Source organism: Pelophylax lessonae (genome assembly GCF_965119305.1).
Source record: "Pelophylax lessonae genome assembly, chromosome: 4".
In the NCBI taxonomy this organism is placed as follows: Eukaryota; Metazoa; Chordata; class Amphibia; order Anura; family Ranidae; genus Pelophylax; species Pelophylax lessonae.
In genome coordinates this window covers 326497258-326512286 of record NC_138771.1, presented here as the reverse complement: position 1 = coordinate 326512286, position 15029 = coordinate 326497258, and the positions used below count along the sequence as shown (strand labels likewise).

General features: G+C 40.2%; 1 protein-coding gene across 1 annotated transcript in view; it reads left to right on the top strand.

The window, feature by feature from the left end:
* The window catches only part of ARHGEF37 (Rho guanine nucleotide exchange factor 37), a 162877-nt gene extending 149895 nt beyond the window's left edge, over positions 1 to 12982 (top strand). The window contains exons 14-15 of the mRNA XM_082254868.1: positions 2190 to 2371; positions 12688 to 12982. Coding sequence (XP_082110994.1) covers positions 2190 to 2371; positions 12688 to 12915 — 410 coding nt within the window. The 3' untranslated portion in view covers positions 12916 to 12982. The remainder of the gene's footprint in view (positions 1 to 2189; positions 2372 to 12687) is intronic.
* The last annotated feature ends 2047 nt before the right edge of the window (positions 12983 to 15029 follow it).

Genomic DNA, 15029 nt, shown 5'->3' with positions numbered 1-15029 from the left:
TAGGTATGGACACTGAAGCTTAAAGTGGAGCTCCTGTCTCTTCAGTGAAAAACCTACAAAAACTGTAGCTGCTGACTTTTAATAAACAGCCACTCGCCTGTCCCATGATCCAGTGGTCTACTCACCCCAGCCGTTTTCTCCCTGTGTTCTCCCTTGGCGGGCTGACATCTTCACTGTGGGCACCTGGCTGGGACAGCTTGCGGCTTAAGGTGATTGGAATGCAAGTGGGAGCGGGTATCTATCAAAATCGGGTACCCACCCCCTCCTCCCCAAAAGCTCCATTTCACAAACAGGAGCCGGGGAGGAGGCCTTAAAGCGTGACCTTCCCCTATTTTGTGGCGTTCCGCTTAAAAGCAGTAATAAACCCAAAAGCACCAATGTAATATCTTACAGCTTACCAATCATTAGATGTGGTGGCTGCATTGGTTTTCTTTTTTTAAGGATTTTTGTCTTTGTTTTCACCTGGTGATCTGGTCAGTAACACACCTCCTATATTAGAGTGCCCCCACTCTAAATGAAGGAGGACAGGGTCACCTTTGGACGACAGCATTCTCAGTCTGGGGGGAGGGGAGTGTTAGGTGCACTAGCAGATTTAGACACACTTACAAATTAAAGCCAAACTCCAGCTCAAACTGCAGTTACACAAGCAGTTACAACAACAGATTTTTTTTCTTTTGGGTTAAAGGTGTTATATTAATAACGAAAAAGGCTGACCATTGCAACCATCCCTGCTCAATACTCTAACAGCTACATTTGCTGGACAGTTTGTTCTGATGAAAAATGATTGGCTTACTGGCCAGATCACCAGATGAAAATGAAAAAAAAAGAAAGCCATAACAAAGAAAAGTAACGCAGCTATCACTTCTAAGAATTGGTAAACTGCAGTATAATAAATGTTTGCTTTTGAGTTTAAGGCAAGGTACCTACAATACCCATTTATGGAAAAATGTTGTAGACTCAATAATCCACGTTTAAATGAAAAAGGCAAAAAGGATTTAATATCAGTGGAATGCAGCAGCCTTATGGAAAAAATTTACTGGCCATGTTGGATTCCTCTGCCAATTGCTGTTTGTCCTACATATTGACTGATGCAGGGGATGTGTTTCTATTGTCCCTCTCTCTTCTCTGTAACTACAAGCATGCATGCTGAATTGAACGTGCACAAAAGTAAAAGTGTTTTGCTAGAATAACTCAAGAAAACACGTCTGTGTTGATATATCTATGGAGGCTTCCATGGTGACCACTACATCTGGAAATGCTGGTTTCTTGGCTCTCATTCTAATCCAGTGGCTTCAAATGTTGACCCGGATAAAGTATACAGATCAGAAGGTTCTGACTTCACTTGCTGCTTGAGACAGTGGGGTGATTTACTAAAGGCAAATAGGCTTTTCAGTTCTTGAGCAAAGTGCTTGGGAATTTTCCCCAGAGCTAAGTGAATGAGGGTAAGCTCTGCTGACCTCCATCATTCAATCATTTTCAAGCAAAAATGCTGTTTTTTTCCCCTTGTATGTGATTGGGAAATTGAAATTTCACCACAACTCAAGGGAAAATTTCCATGCAAAATGCAATTTTCCTTAGATACAAATGCAACTTGCCTTTAGTATATCAACCCTAGTGACTCAGAAAAGGAGAATCGCAGCATCACCCTACACATTTCTATTTATATGTGTTTTATTTAAACCTGTTACGTGGGCCATGTACTTGTAACACTAACAATACAACATGTAGAATTTACAGATACTGGTATATTTTGCAATAGCAAGGTGCTGAAATGGTCAACAATGGAACGTTAATTGTTTAAGTAATAGGAAATTATAATTAAAAGTATTGAGCATATAAAACCAGTTGAACTGACTTCATATGTGCATTTGCTCATTTGCTTGGCTGTAAATCAGGGATTAAAACAAAGTTTACTTTCTTCTACCCCATTCAGCATAACAGTAAGATATGACCATAGAGATCCTGAAGGAGTATTACTATTATTTTTAGGTCGTCCCTATTTGCAAATTCATGACTCACAGCCGGAGCAAATTTTGCTAACACTAAGCACCACTATAATAAAAACTATATATTATATTCTTCATAATTACATGCCAACCAAGATGGCCAGCAAAAATGACAGACTATGCAATCTGTTTGTATCAAAGCTTATTTTAATTTTATCCCTTGTTTAATTTTATTTCTGACAGCATCTCGTGGATATGTACCGAGCAGCAAACTGCAGCCCTACCAGGTGGAACAGAGTCCATCTCGCTTAAGTGTTTCACCTGAGCCAAACAAGACTGTTGAAGTGAGAAGACATTCGCTTACATCTCAAGTATGTCCCTACCCAACCTCTCCTGGGTACCTGGACACCACTGAAACATTTCAGGTAAGAATTGAAAGCACACACCACAGCAATTTTGTAAAAAGCCAGATGAGAATCTCTGCTAAAAATTATGCCAATGCAGTATTATACTGCACATTGGAAGAATTTGTATTTGGAACTGTAGGAACTGCAATACCAAATTTTACCAGCAGGTGGAAATGTGTAATGCAGAATAGAGAGCTACAGGTCTTAGTTAAAAAATAGCTGCTGCAGGAGAAGAATCTGTTATTATTCCTACATAGAAGGGTAATCGGATAATGCAGGATTGCTGCCAAAACAAAAAATAAAATTACAGCTGACTTTGGAAAACAGAACTGCAGAAATAATTTGTGGCACAACAGTAGGCCATTGCTCATATAGATGGCCACAAGTAAACAATTTTGCTTTAGATTATAGATTTTTCTGTTTTTTATTGATTAGGTCTTCTTCCTAGACTTTCAATAGACGTGACATTTTGGTATCCATGCAAAGTGAATACCTAGCCTAGGTCCACACTAGAGCTGCTACATAATTATGTGTTTTTCAGTACTTTTCTGTAGTGCCTCTTTTCACATGCGTTTATGATGCATTTTCATGCTTTTATTTTTGTGTATGTGGGGGGGACTGGTTGTTAAACACAAAGCCCTGCCAAGAACACACCAAAAACAATTGCATTTTTCATGTACTCCCGTTGAAGTCTATGGGGCCATGCTGCACCAAAAGAAGCATCGACACTGTTTTAAAAAAAATCACGATGCATCATTGATGTGAACGGGCACTGTAGAGAATAATGTAATTTCAGTTGTCAGGCAGTGAAGCACAGTGGTAAATGCAGGAGAAATCACATTAGAGTGAACAGGCCTTAGTGTGAATGAGACGAGGGATTTAATGGTAGATCTGCCCAGGAAAACTGAATTTGGCCTTGACAGCTGATTCAAACTATTATGATATAATGTTAAAGCTGAACTCAAGGTAGATATAAAAAATGCAGTTATTTAATTATTTGGTTTTACAGTGCTATAATAAACTGAATATGCATAATATGACACGTACTGTTATCATTTTCATCCCACTGCATGGATTTGCAGCATTGACAGGTACTGGTTAGTCTATATTTACTCTTAGTATTTGGGAACCAATGTGTTATTTAGCCAGTATTTCAGATATGCGGGGAACATTATGCTCTGTTAAGGTGTGATGTGCCCTGGGAATGGCTGTGTTGCTCAGGAACAATTCTTTTACTGCAGTCCTGTGAGCAGCTTTTCCAGCAGCTGTCACGGCTATGACTCATATCCCTGATTATTAGAAAGACAGCAAATGTCAGAAAATAAGCTGACTGTGCCAGCTATTCACTGATGACTGGGCAAGCATGCTTTCAGAGGTTTATAGGGAGATTCCAGCACTGACCTGCTTCCTCTGCAGCTGGATGCATAGTAGAGTGGATGGAGGATGCCAGATCAGCCATTTTAAACCAATATGCAGTAGGCAGACTGGATGGCTTCGGGGCTATTTGTTCATTTGATTGTCTAGACCTGTAAGTGTTCTTTTAGTGCTGGCTGAAGTTCACTTTGTGGCTTCATTTACCTATTGTGAAAAGGTCTCCTCATCGAGTTCCAAACTAGAAAAGTTGAGTAAAGGAATTGTATGTCATCTGCATGGTGTAAAATACCAAATATGACCTCAGCAAGTAGCAGACTCAAGAAGATCTCTGGCAGCATCCTTGAGAAGTAATAGAACCTGGGTGCTAATAAAACTTACTGTTTGCCTCAGTCATTTTAATTAGCAAACAGGTTCTATTACTTACAGCTATTGTCCTCTGCATAATCTGGACATTCAGGATGTCAGGGTGGCCATTGAAAACTCAATAATTATAACTGAGTCTCTAAAGGCTAGCCATAGGTGGATCGTTTTTCTTTTAATGAAAGAAAATGGATGGAATCTTCCATCCACACAATTAAGGTGGGTTATAGGAATCCTTCCCACTGATACATTGTATTCCAACAGCAGGGATTATCAGTGGCCACACATGGATTGAAATTCAGCCGGTTCTGAAGGGACTGGTCAAAATTTGATCCGTGTGTGGTCACTGAGATCCATTTTGATTAATCTATAACTAGCTTAAGTTTGAGTACAGCTTCTGCAATTCAGACTGAATCTTGTTTTCAAATGATGATAATGAGCACCTCCAGGCAATTGATTTTTATCCTTTTGGAAGACCTCCCAGGAAGCAGACCCAGTCCTTTCCTCCATTATATACACTGCCAATACCCAATAATACTATGTTATACATTTCAGCTGGGAAGATTACAATATATTCAATAATACCCAGATCGCATAGCAATTTTTAGCTTAAACACTTTATTTGGCTGTTTTATCAAGTGGTCACGTGACCAAATCTACCTGCTCCACACTACACTGACAGATATGTGGGTGAAGCAAGCATGAATCTAGTGACACAGCCTGCAAACATCAATGCATGAGGCATAATTGTTTAATGAATTTAAAAGAGCAAATAAACTTTGGAAAAATTACCCACAGATCTTAAAGAGCATGCATGCTATTGCTGTGCTACTACATTAAACAAGCAGCAAGGCTCACTGCACAAGCTACCGCTAATCACAAGATAGAAGCCGTCCTTGGTATGTAAAGGCAGCTAGCAGGGAGGAGGAATTTTTTTTATCAATCTTCCCTGCCAGATCTGTTTGCATTCCAGACTACACATATGCCGACTAGGAATGGAGAGGGAGCTGGTATCACTCAAACAGCTAGGGCTGCCCAGCCAATGACAAAAAAAGTCACGTGGGGCGGCTTTTGTCAGGAAAACTAAGGCTTCCACTCAGGCAGGAGACACAGCATCCCCATGACTAAGCTCAGAGGGGCGGAGCAATACACATTTGGGGGCATGGCCTGGCTGGAGTCCAGGCTGAAGTTGCCACTTACACACTCATCCTAGGGACAGCATCGATGTGCGGCTACAGGGAGTCTTTTTAACCTTCAGTGTCCACACAGCAGCCAGAGGATTGGCTGTGATAACGTTGCCACTGATAATGGGGAAATAAATGGAAATGGCAAAATCAACCAGGTTTTTGCAGAAAACAAATGTATTTATACTAGAGAGTTTCTGTACACAGGTACAGGACATTATTTTAAAGAAATATAGACAAAGAATCTTCTTGGGTTTAGGAACCACTAGCAATCTCAAGAGGAACCCTAGGGTTCGAAGGATCTGTGGTTGAGGAAGGCTGCCCTAGCCGCTTACAAACCCCCAACCGCTGATTTACTGCTGTGCTGGATCAAGTACATGTACATCATCCAGTACTCTCAGGTAGGGGGCGGGCTCAAGTGCAGCTGTGCTGCTTTTTGCTACAGCACAAACTGATCTGCGGATCCCAGCCAAAGATTTATGGCCAGAACCTGCCAATCGGCTCAGTGGATGACAGAAGAGAGCCCAATGTTGTTTACCTACTGTCAGCACCGATGTGCCATTTTCTTACTCTCTGCAAAGCATGCAGTAAAAACTGGCACAATGCTTAGTAAAACACACAGTAAACATTGTTAGGTACACATTTAACCCCTTGATCGCATTAGATAATAACCCCTTCCCAGCTGGTGTCATTAGTACAGTGACCATGCATATTATTAGCACTAATCATTTCCCCCCCAGTGTCAGATTGCCCGCCGCACTATTGCAGTCCCATTTTAAGTCGCTGATCACCGCCATTAGCAGTTTAAAAAATAAAAAAAAAACTCCAATACATATATCCCATAGTTTGCAGATGCTTTAACTTTCATGCAAACCAATCAATATGCACTTATTTGGATTTTTTTTTTTTACCAAAGACCTGTATCAGAAAACATTTTGGCCAGAATTTAGGAATCCATTTTATTTTTTTATTGGATATGTTTTATAGCAGAAAGTAAAAAATATTTTTTGTTTTTTTTAGTGCAGCCTCATCAATGCCCATCAGTGCAGCCTCATCAGTGCCCGTCTATGCAGCCTATCAGTGCACATCAGTGCCCATCTATGCAACCTATCAGTGCACATCAGTGAAGAAGGAAAATTACTTATTTGCAAAACTGTAAAACAGAAATGTTCAGTCTTTTTTCATTTTGCAAAAAAAAAAAAACCCAGTGGTGATCAAATCCAGCCAAAACAAGGCTCTATTTGTGTGGAAAAAATGATATCAATCTAGTTTGGGTACAGCGCGCAATTACCAGTTAGCGTAGCGCAGTGCTAAATAACGAAACAAAAAATGGTCTGGTCATGAATAGGGTAAAATCTTTGGGAGCTGAAGTGGCTAGACTATGTTTACTTCAAGAAATTTCTCTTACAAGTTCAGATGAGCAATGTGTCTTCCAGCTACTACCTTTGAACAATACATTTTTGAAGAAAAGAACATTATGTACCTGCTATACAAGCTATAGACAAGCTGAGTCATGCAAAGCTAGCTTGGTTATGTCTTCCTGTTTTCTAAATTAAAGATGCTTCCAATGCTATAGCTAGAGACTGTGAAATGCCTGTCCGCTTCTAGCAAAACACAAGACATTTAGAGTTATATAAAGCAGCATATAGGACAGTCATGGTGTATATATTGCAATAACAGTGCAATGGTGACGCCTAAGGTGCGGTTATCTACAGAAAACAAAAAGAAAATGAACTCAAATGCATTAAAGTGTGTGTGTGTGTATATGTGTATATGTGTGTATATATATATATATATATACCCCAAACTTTTTTTTTTTAAGTTTGGCTTAAGGAAACACTTTATTTATAGGATTTATATAGCGCCATCAGTTTACTCGGCTTTTTAAAATATAAAAAGCAGACAGTACAGTTACAATACAATGTAATACAAGAGGGTTAAGCGGGCCCTACTCATAAGAGCTTACAATCTAATAGGGTGGGGCAAGTAGTACAGAAGGTTATAACTGTGGGGGATGAGCTGATGGAAGTGATAAAAAATTAGTTAGAGGCGTAATAGGCTTTCCTGAAGAGATGAGTTTTCAGGGATCACCTAAAGGCAGCCAGAGTAAGAGAAAGCCAGACAGATTGAGGTAGAGAGTTCCAGAGAATGGGAGAGTCTCTGGAGAAGTCCTGGAGACAAACATGTGGAGAGGGGACAAGGATTATCAGTGTAAATGTCCCTTTGTATGTCAAAAAAGCCAAGGAATTTCCAGTTACAACTTACCAACCAGCCTGCGACCAACTGAATTAACTTGTCTGACAGTATGCATGAAAAACAGGGCTTTAGTTGCACACATTTGCAAATACATGCGTAAGCTGCAGGCCCCAGCAAGGCACCCTGTTACCTGCAGTCCCTAACTCTACCTTTAAAGAGTCTCCACAGTGAGAGCACATGTATTCTGATGGATAGATGGAGGACAGGTGATTGGAGGGAGCCCACCCCTCCTTAAAGGCGCAGGAAAATATGTTTGCCCTTCCAGTGCTCCTTGCTGTTTATAGATAGGGGAAGTGACCACTTTTTGTATAAATGTACCTTGTTATCGGCCTTCCTTTTCTCAGACACTGATAGCGCAGAGGAAAGGAAATAACAATAACTGGCATTTGTTTACATGTGATCAGCTATGATTGGACAGCTGATTACATGGTAAAGTACCTACGTCATCCACTCTTTACCCTGATCGGTGATGCGCTGTGTCCAAAGGAACACGAGCAGCGCAATTTGAACGATGTCAAATGACCTCCAGTCAGTATGGTAAAGCCACCCACGGCCGTTGTTCTGCTACAGGCATATATGCTACCATTGAGTTTCTGAGTAAGGCCACTGAGTAAGACACTGGCAATCTAGGTGCAGTGCACGCCTCCTAGAAGACCTTTGTTCCACGCATTCACTCCTGAATGAACAGGGCCCTAAACATGGGCACCACTTAGTACACAGCCCCATCCAACCGCACCCTACCATAGACTTTGACAGGTTGAAGGCAACAGTGTTTGGCGCTGCACCTGTCCCTCTCAGGCACACTGCAACGCTGGGAGGGAAGCACTGCATCTAGACAGCCCTGTGTGCAAGGCATGTAAATCAGGTTTGCAGCAGCCAAACACATGTACTCTTTTCTGTAAGATTGACCTTTATACAGATAAAACACAGGCACCTCTGTACTGCCCACTTAAAATACAGCATATTTTGAATTCTGTCCATTATCTGGCACTAGTGTCAGAAATGTGTTGCACATATAAGTTGACAGAATAACAATGTTTGCTTGAGGCTAACGTGTATTGATTGGTATGTTGACCAATGAGAATAAGAGAACCTGCAAACCCTTAGAAATCACAGAGTGCAGATAGGAGGGAAATTTTACTTTAGCATCCCTTTAAGTAAATCAAACAGAGTAGTGTTATTTGCCATAAATAAATTCACATAAATCATATATACTGTATTATGCCACTGTATTTTTTATTTTTTTTTAAATCCTCTAAGTATCTAAGTGCTGTCATGTGGTCACATGATCTTTCTCTGTTCTTTGGCATCTACAGGGAAGGGGCTTTTATTATTCTGCTGATGTATGCTCTATACAGTATGAGTCTGTGTCTACACGGCCCTGATTGGTTCTGTGCCAGTCACATGACTAAAAACAAATGTTTCTGAAGAGCAATTCAAAATAAATAAATATCAAAAAACATTTTTTTTGTATGTTTTTTGTGCATTAATATGGTGTAGGCAGAATCGGAGATGATTGATACTAGCTTTCCTTTTGTTCAGATGACATCTGCATCCAAGGCTCTTTTTTTTACTTTACAGGTATTAGTAATTACATTCAATAGATTTAATACTGATTTATAATAAAACTAAGCTTTTTTGTGAGTTTCTTAGTGAATGTAATCAATCAGCATATTATATCCCGCCCCACAGTGATTAGAAATAGGAGAACATGAAGGAGGAGGGAGAGAGGGAGGGGAGTGTCATTTACTGAGTATACGCCCACGTGTGTGACTCTATACTCATGTGGGCTGCATAGATAAGAGAAAGGAGAGCTTAGAAGGAAACTGAAACTGGAGCATTCTCAGTAGAGGACAACAGCTGGTCTACACAATCTCAGACTGCAGTGGGGACAGAAGATAGAAGGGACAGCTGAAGGCAGGATCAACCAGGTATACTTCACTCTACACTAAATGAATGCTTTGGTGGCTTTGTAGGTATGCACACTCTGTTCTATAGCATGTGATGAGAGTTTTTCATAGTCTAGAGTTTTATAACATGTTGTAAGGGGGGATGGGTGCGCTGATAGTGTGTTGAAGCTGCTCCCGGTATTCAGTGCTTTTGAATATAGATAAATGTATATGTGGTGTGGGGTGCGCTAAACAACAAATAAATAATGAATATATAACATATATCTATGTGTGAACCAAATCAACAAAAGTAAATATATATAACATATATCAATATGTGAAGCCAATTAATAATGCAAATCCATTGGTGCATAAACATAAAAGTTCATAAGTGTCCATAAATATTTTGCAGGTGAGTAGAATTGTATTCTATCCGAATAATACGTGTATCCTCCACCGAGTGAAATTCATCCTTACCAAACGGAAATAAATAAGGTGCAACTATATTTTCTTGTGCTGAAAAAATATCCAATCTCCTTGTGAACAAACACCACGTGTAAATCACCAAGAATTAGCCTCTTACCAGATGGTAATAGGTATGCGCTTGTTCAGTGAAACCACCGCCTTGCTTCCTCTTTAAAATCCTGAAGTGGGATGTAGAACCGCTCTACCTTTCTTTCTGCACTAGATGGCAACGAGTACCAGCAAGAAACACAGCCTCATCCTTCTTTACAAGCTCACAAAACCACCGTGTATTAAAGGAAAAAAGAGGGCTAATAGTGTATTACCCTTGAGATTTATTCAAAAAAGTACTCCTGTCTCAGTAAAAGTCCTATGGGAAGAAACCGGTCAGATTAGGAGGCGCACACGTCACACACAACTTGCGGTCCGTGCTGCAGCCGGCCGCAAGCCTTTGCAGGAATTCATATGCCTATGTTATGCTGAATACAAGACATCTAATTGTAAGTGCATTATCAACTGTTTTTTGAATAAATCTCAAGGGTAATACACTATTAGCCCTCTTTTTTCCTTTAATACACGGTGGTTTTGTGAGCTTGTAAAGAAGGATGAGGCTGTGTTTCTTGCTGGTACTCGTTGCCATCTAGTGGAGAAAGAAAGGTAGAGCGGTTCTACATCCCACTTCAGGATTTTAAACAGGAAGCAAGGCGGTGGTTTCACTGAACAAGTGCATACCTATTACCATCTGGTAAGAGGCTAATTCTTGGTGATTTACACGTAGTGTTTGATCACAAGGAGATTGGATATTTTTTCAGCACAAGAAAATATAGTTGCACCTTATTTATTTCCGTTTGGTAAGGATGAATTTCACTCAGTGGTGGATACACGTATTATTCGGATAGAATACAATTCTTCTCACCTGCAAAATATTTATGGACACTTATGAACTTTTATGTTTATGCACCAATGGATTTGCATTATTAAAAGGCTTCACATATTGATATATGTTATATATATTTACTTTTTTTGATTTGGTTCACACATAGATATATGTTATATATTCATTATTTATTTGTTGTTTAGCGCTCCCCACACCACATATAGAGTTTTATAACACCCTAGAGTGGCACTAAACTCTAGTTTTAAAGAAAATTTAAATATATATTGCTAACTTCAAAAATTACCTTCTATTACCCTTTACCCTATTATTTTTGTGATCTAACTTCCTGTTAAAGGGTGGCTTCTTTTGTTTTCCATGGTCCCCACTGTATGTAGTAACATAGGTACCCTCTTTTTCTCGCTCCCAAGATGGAATATGAACTATGGAAGTGAAGGGAAATGGAGCGGTTCCAGAGCTCATGGGGAGGTTACGAGGAGGCAGAAAAACACCGTAACAATTTCAGGAAAAACAGATTACAGGGCCATTAACCACTTGCTGACCATAGGCTGTCATATGACATCCTCGGTTGGCAGTGGTTATACCGGGATGATGCCTGCAGCTACAGACTATTTTCAGCAGGCTTTTCCCTTTTCAGCAGAAGTGATTTCAGTGGTTGAACAGCCACTTGATCACTTCTGCGGGCAATGGTGCCCCCTCCCCCCTTCCGCCGCCACTCCCAGGCTCAGAGATTGTACAGCAGAGCTCGGGAGCGATCTGACCAATAGGGGCACTAGATGGAGAGAGTGGAACTGATGTTGTTCCTCCCTCTCTGTGACCCCTGGAACCAGAAGTGACAAAATTATCTTTCCCTGTTTAGTGCCGCCTCTTTGTTTACCTAGCCATTAGCAGCCAGGAAAGCAGCCGATCAGACCGATCTGTGTCTCATCGGCTGCAATGGAGGCCAGATCACAAGGGATGTTGTTAAAAAAACTGTGAAAAAAATAGTTTAGGATAAATAATAAAAATGTAAAAAAAGATATTTAAAGAGCCCCACCCCCTGTGCTTATGCGCAAATGTGAATGCAAAAGTAAGTCCCGCGTGCATATGTAAACGGTGATTGCACCATACATGTGAGATATTATCGGGAACGTCAGAGCGAGAGCAATCATTGTAGCACCAGATCGCTTCTGTAACTCTAAACTGGTAACCTGCAAAAGTGTTGCTATGGAGAGTACCATTTTGAGTACCGTTGTTGGGCGACATTCCACGGGCATGTGCAATTTTAAAGCCTGATGTGTTGGGTATCTATTTACTTGGCGTAACATCAACTTTTAAATTTTACAAAAAAATGGGTATTGTGTTTGTGTGCAATCAAATTCATTAAAGTGTATGTTTTCCAAAAAAAAAACATTCAGCCGTCAGGGACCCTGGTGGGCAAACTGGCTAGATATGGCCAGTTTATTCAGCAAATTGTTAAACCACTAACAGACTTGGTTCGGGTTATACGTGAACCCAAATTTCATCCCGAATTGTAGAAGACATTTTGGAATCTTAGTAAACAAGCTTTACACTTTGCATTGGGCTTCTTTTTTTATATCTGCAGTAACAGAGTGTGTTTACTTTACTGATAAAGCACAGCATGTGTTATTTGTTATCTCAACTAACACTTTGGACATGCTGTATTTTTTAAATGTGAGAAATGAAAGGTGAATAGGCTTATAGGTATATTTATAGCTCCCCAACAAAATATTATAAAGTTGTATCAACTGTTCGCTAAATCAGAAATTAAATTGAAATATCCCTGTGTCAATACATATACACACACAAATATGAAGGGAAAAAAAAAATATAATATATACACATTTGTTGTTGTTTAGAAGTTCTCCAAGCCTAAAGTATGTAATAAAATGTGTAATATTTCTTCCCTTGCAGATTGTTGCTGGATACCCATTTACAGCTCGTAGTAATTATGAGGTCAGCATTCTGGCTGGAGAACCTGTAACAGTTCTGGAGCCACATGACAAAGAAGGACGCCCAGAATGGAGCTTAGTGGAAGTGAGAGGACAAAGGGGCTACGTACCCTCTAGCTACCTTGTTAGAGTACCTGTAATAGCCAACAGCCGCAGGCCATCGCTGGGTAATTACGCGCAGATAAGCTAATACTACTGTGAATCCTGGAAAAGAACAAGAACATTTCTATAACTTCATCCTACCTTCCCAAACCATGGCTACCATGGCCCCTCTTACTGTGAATTCATAAGCATTTACCAAACTTCTGTTCACAAATGTTTGAGCATAAAAGTACCATGTATTTGGCGGAAAAATCTTATTGGTTCCTTTACAATGCTGGCATCTTTTCCAGAATACTCAAGAGACTTTAAACATGCCAACTAAGCAAGCTCCATTTGTTGCAGACTCCATGTATTTAAATAGCTGGACTTTGACCCGCACTATATGAAAATTGCTACATATTAACTCCTTAGTGTGCTGATTTTCCTAAACTAAATGCTCGTAGGATTGCACAATGTGAGTTTGAAAGTTTTTGTTGGTTTACATAATTATTATATTAATAAAGTAAAATGTGATTCCTAGTCCTCCATAGAGGATCATGACTGTATTCAGTTTGTTGGCTGTGAATTTTTCTGCAACTCATTTGAAATCAGGATTAATATAGCATAGAAGATAATAAAAAAAATCATGGAAGAAGTACTTTCATGAAGTAGATTATCTATCTTTAGTTTTTATAGTGAAGTAGCTCATAGCATGAGGTTTGAGTTCAGAGTAATCAAGTTCATTAGATGATTCTAATTAGCTGCCCACAGTTTCTGATAGTTGTGTGTCTTTCCAATGCCATGTTCTGAAAAACCTTTCAACATTTTTAAATTAGTCAAAAGAGAAAGAAATATGTACAATATATGTTTGGTAGCTAGGGTTGAGGAGAACTGACCTGAGAACAGGTTTGAAAGAAGGTGTTGGGGTGTGCATAATATGGGAATATAGCTGTATCCCTTATTTTCAATCTTCTGTGCCAAGTTAGGACAGAATGATACATGTAAGATCAACCTTAAAATTATATTAAAACCTCACTTATTCATTTCATCTGCCAAGGTGAATACTTGCCATACATACTGCCTCTTTATGCTCAAACCCCCTTATCCTCCTTCTTTAGCCAGTTCCTTCAGATCTTTTAGGTTTCAGGTTGGCTCCTTTCCCTTGTCGGATTCTATCGAGTCACCCCTGCATGTGTGGTCCTGCCAAGGACTAGAGCTGAATGGCCTTGTCAATACAAACACAAAGCCGTGCAAGCCAATTCCCGCCTTCAAGCTAATTGGCTGTTGCTGTACTGTTTCTTGCAACCAAGAGACTTATTGCGTGCTTGCCATGAAAGGAAGTTCAGGGAAGCTGCACTGATGGAACTGAGCTGGTAGCAGTAAATAGAAGAAAAGAGCTTTCCGATCAGGTCCGCCTGTCAGTTTGTCAGGCGGACCTGATCGTACCCTCCGGTCTCTTCTATAGAGCGGCGGATGTCATCAGACCCCATGGCCATCCAATCCATTCCACAAAAAACAGATGGATGGTGATCTTATTCCCCATCTGCCCGGAGGATTGGATGCTTTCGATGGAAATGGGCAGGCAGTCTGTTTTCATACGATTGCCCCATAGAGGAGAACAGGACTGTGTCAGTGTTCACTTTGCATAGCAGAGCGGACACGGACCTGTCATCTACCTGCTCAGCAGGGATCAGCGGAGAGATCCTCGGCTGAGCAAGCAGATTCCGCTTAGCAGAAGCGCTTATGTGAAAAGGGACCTTAGAGCTACACTTGTCCAGTTCGTTTCTTCTGTTATCTCAACTTGCACTGTGCTGAAATTTTAATAAACTCACTGTTTGGAAAAAAGAAAAAGAAAAGGGACCTTAGTGTTTTGGCCGTGTATTTTCCAGGCTGCTTAGCATGCAGTCATCCAAAACAATATAAATTATGAATTCTACTTTATAGCTAGATTCCAGGCAGATATAAGCATGCTAATGCAATGCATTCTTTTAAAAATAATTACATGTATATTTACATACAACTTGCAAAAGTACTCAGATCTGTCTTGATATCAGCCTCAGTCATCCCTTGCAAAGCAACACTGAGACTTTGTGTGAGAGACACAGCACTAGAAGCCAATCAGGCCCTGAGCATGCACATGTGGAGACAGACAACATACTGATATGAGGAAAGAGCAAGTTGTCAGAGGTGTATTATTGCTTCCCATTGGCCAGTCAGCAGGCT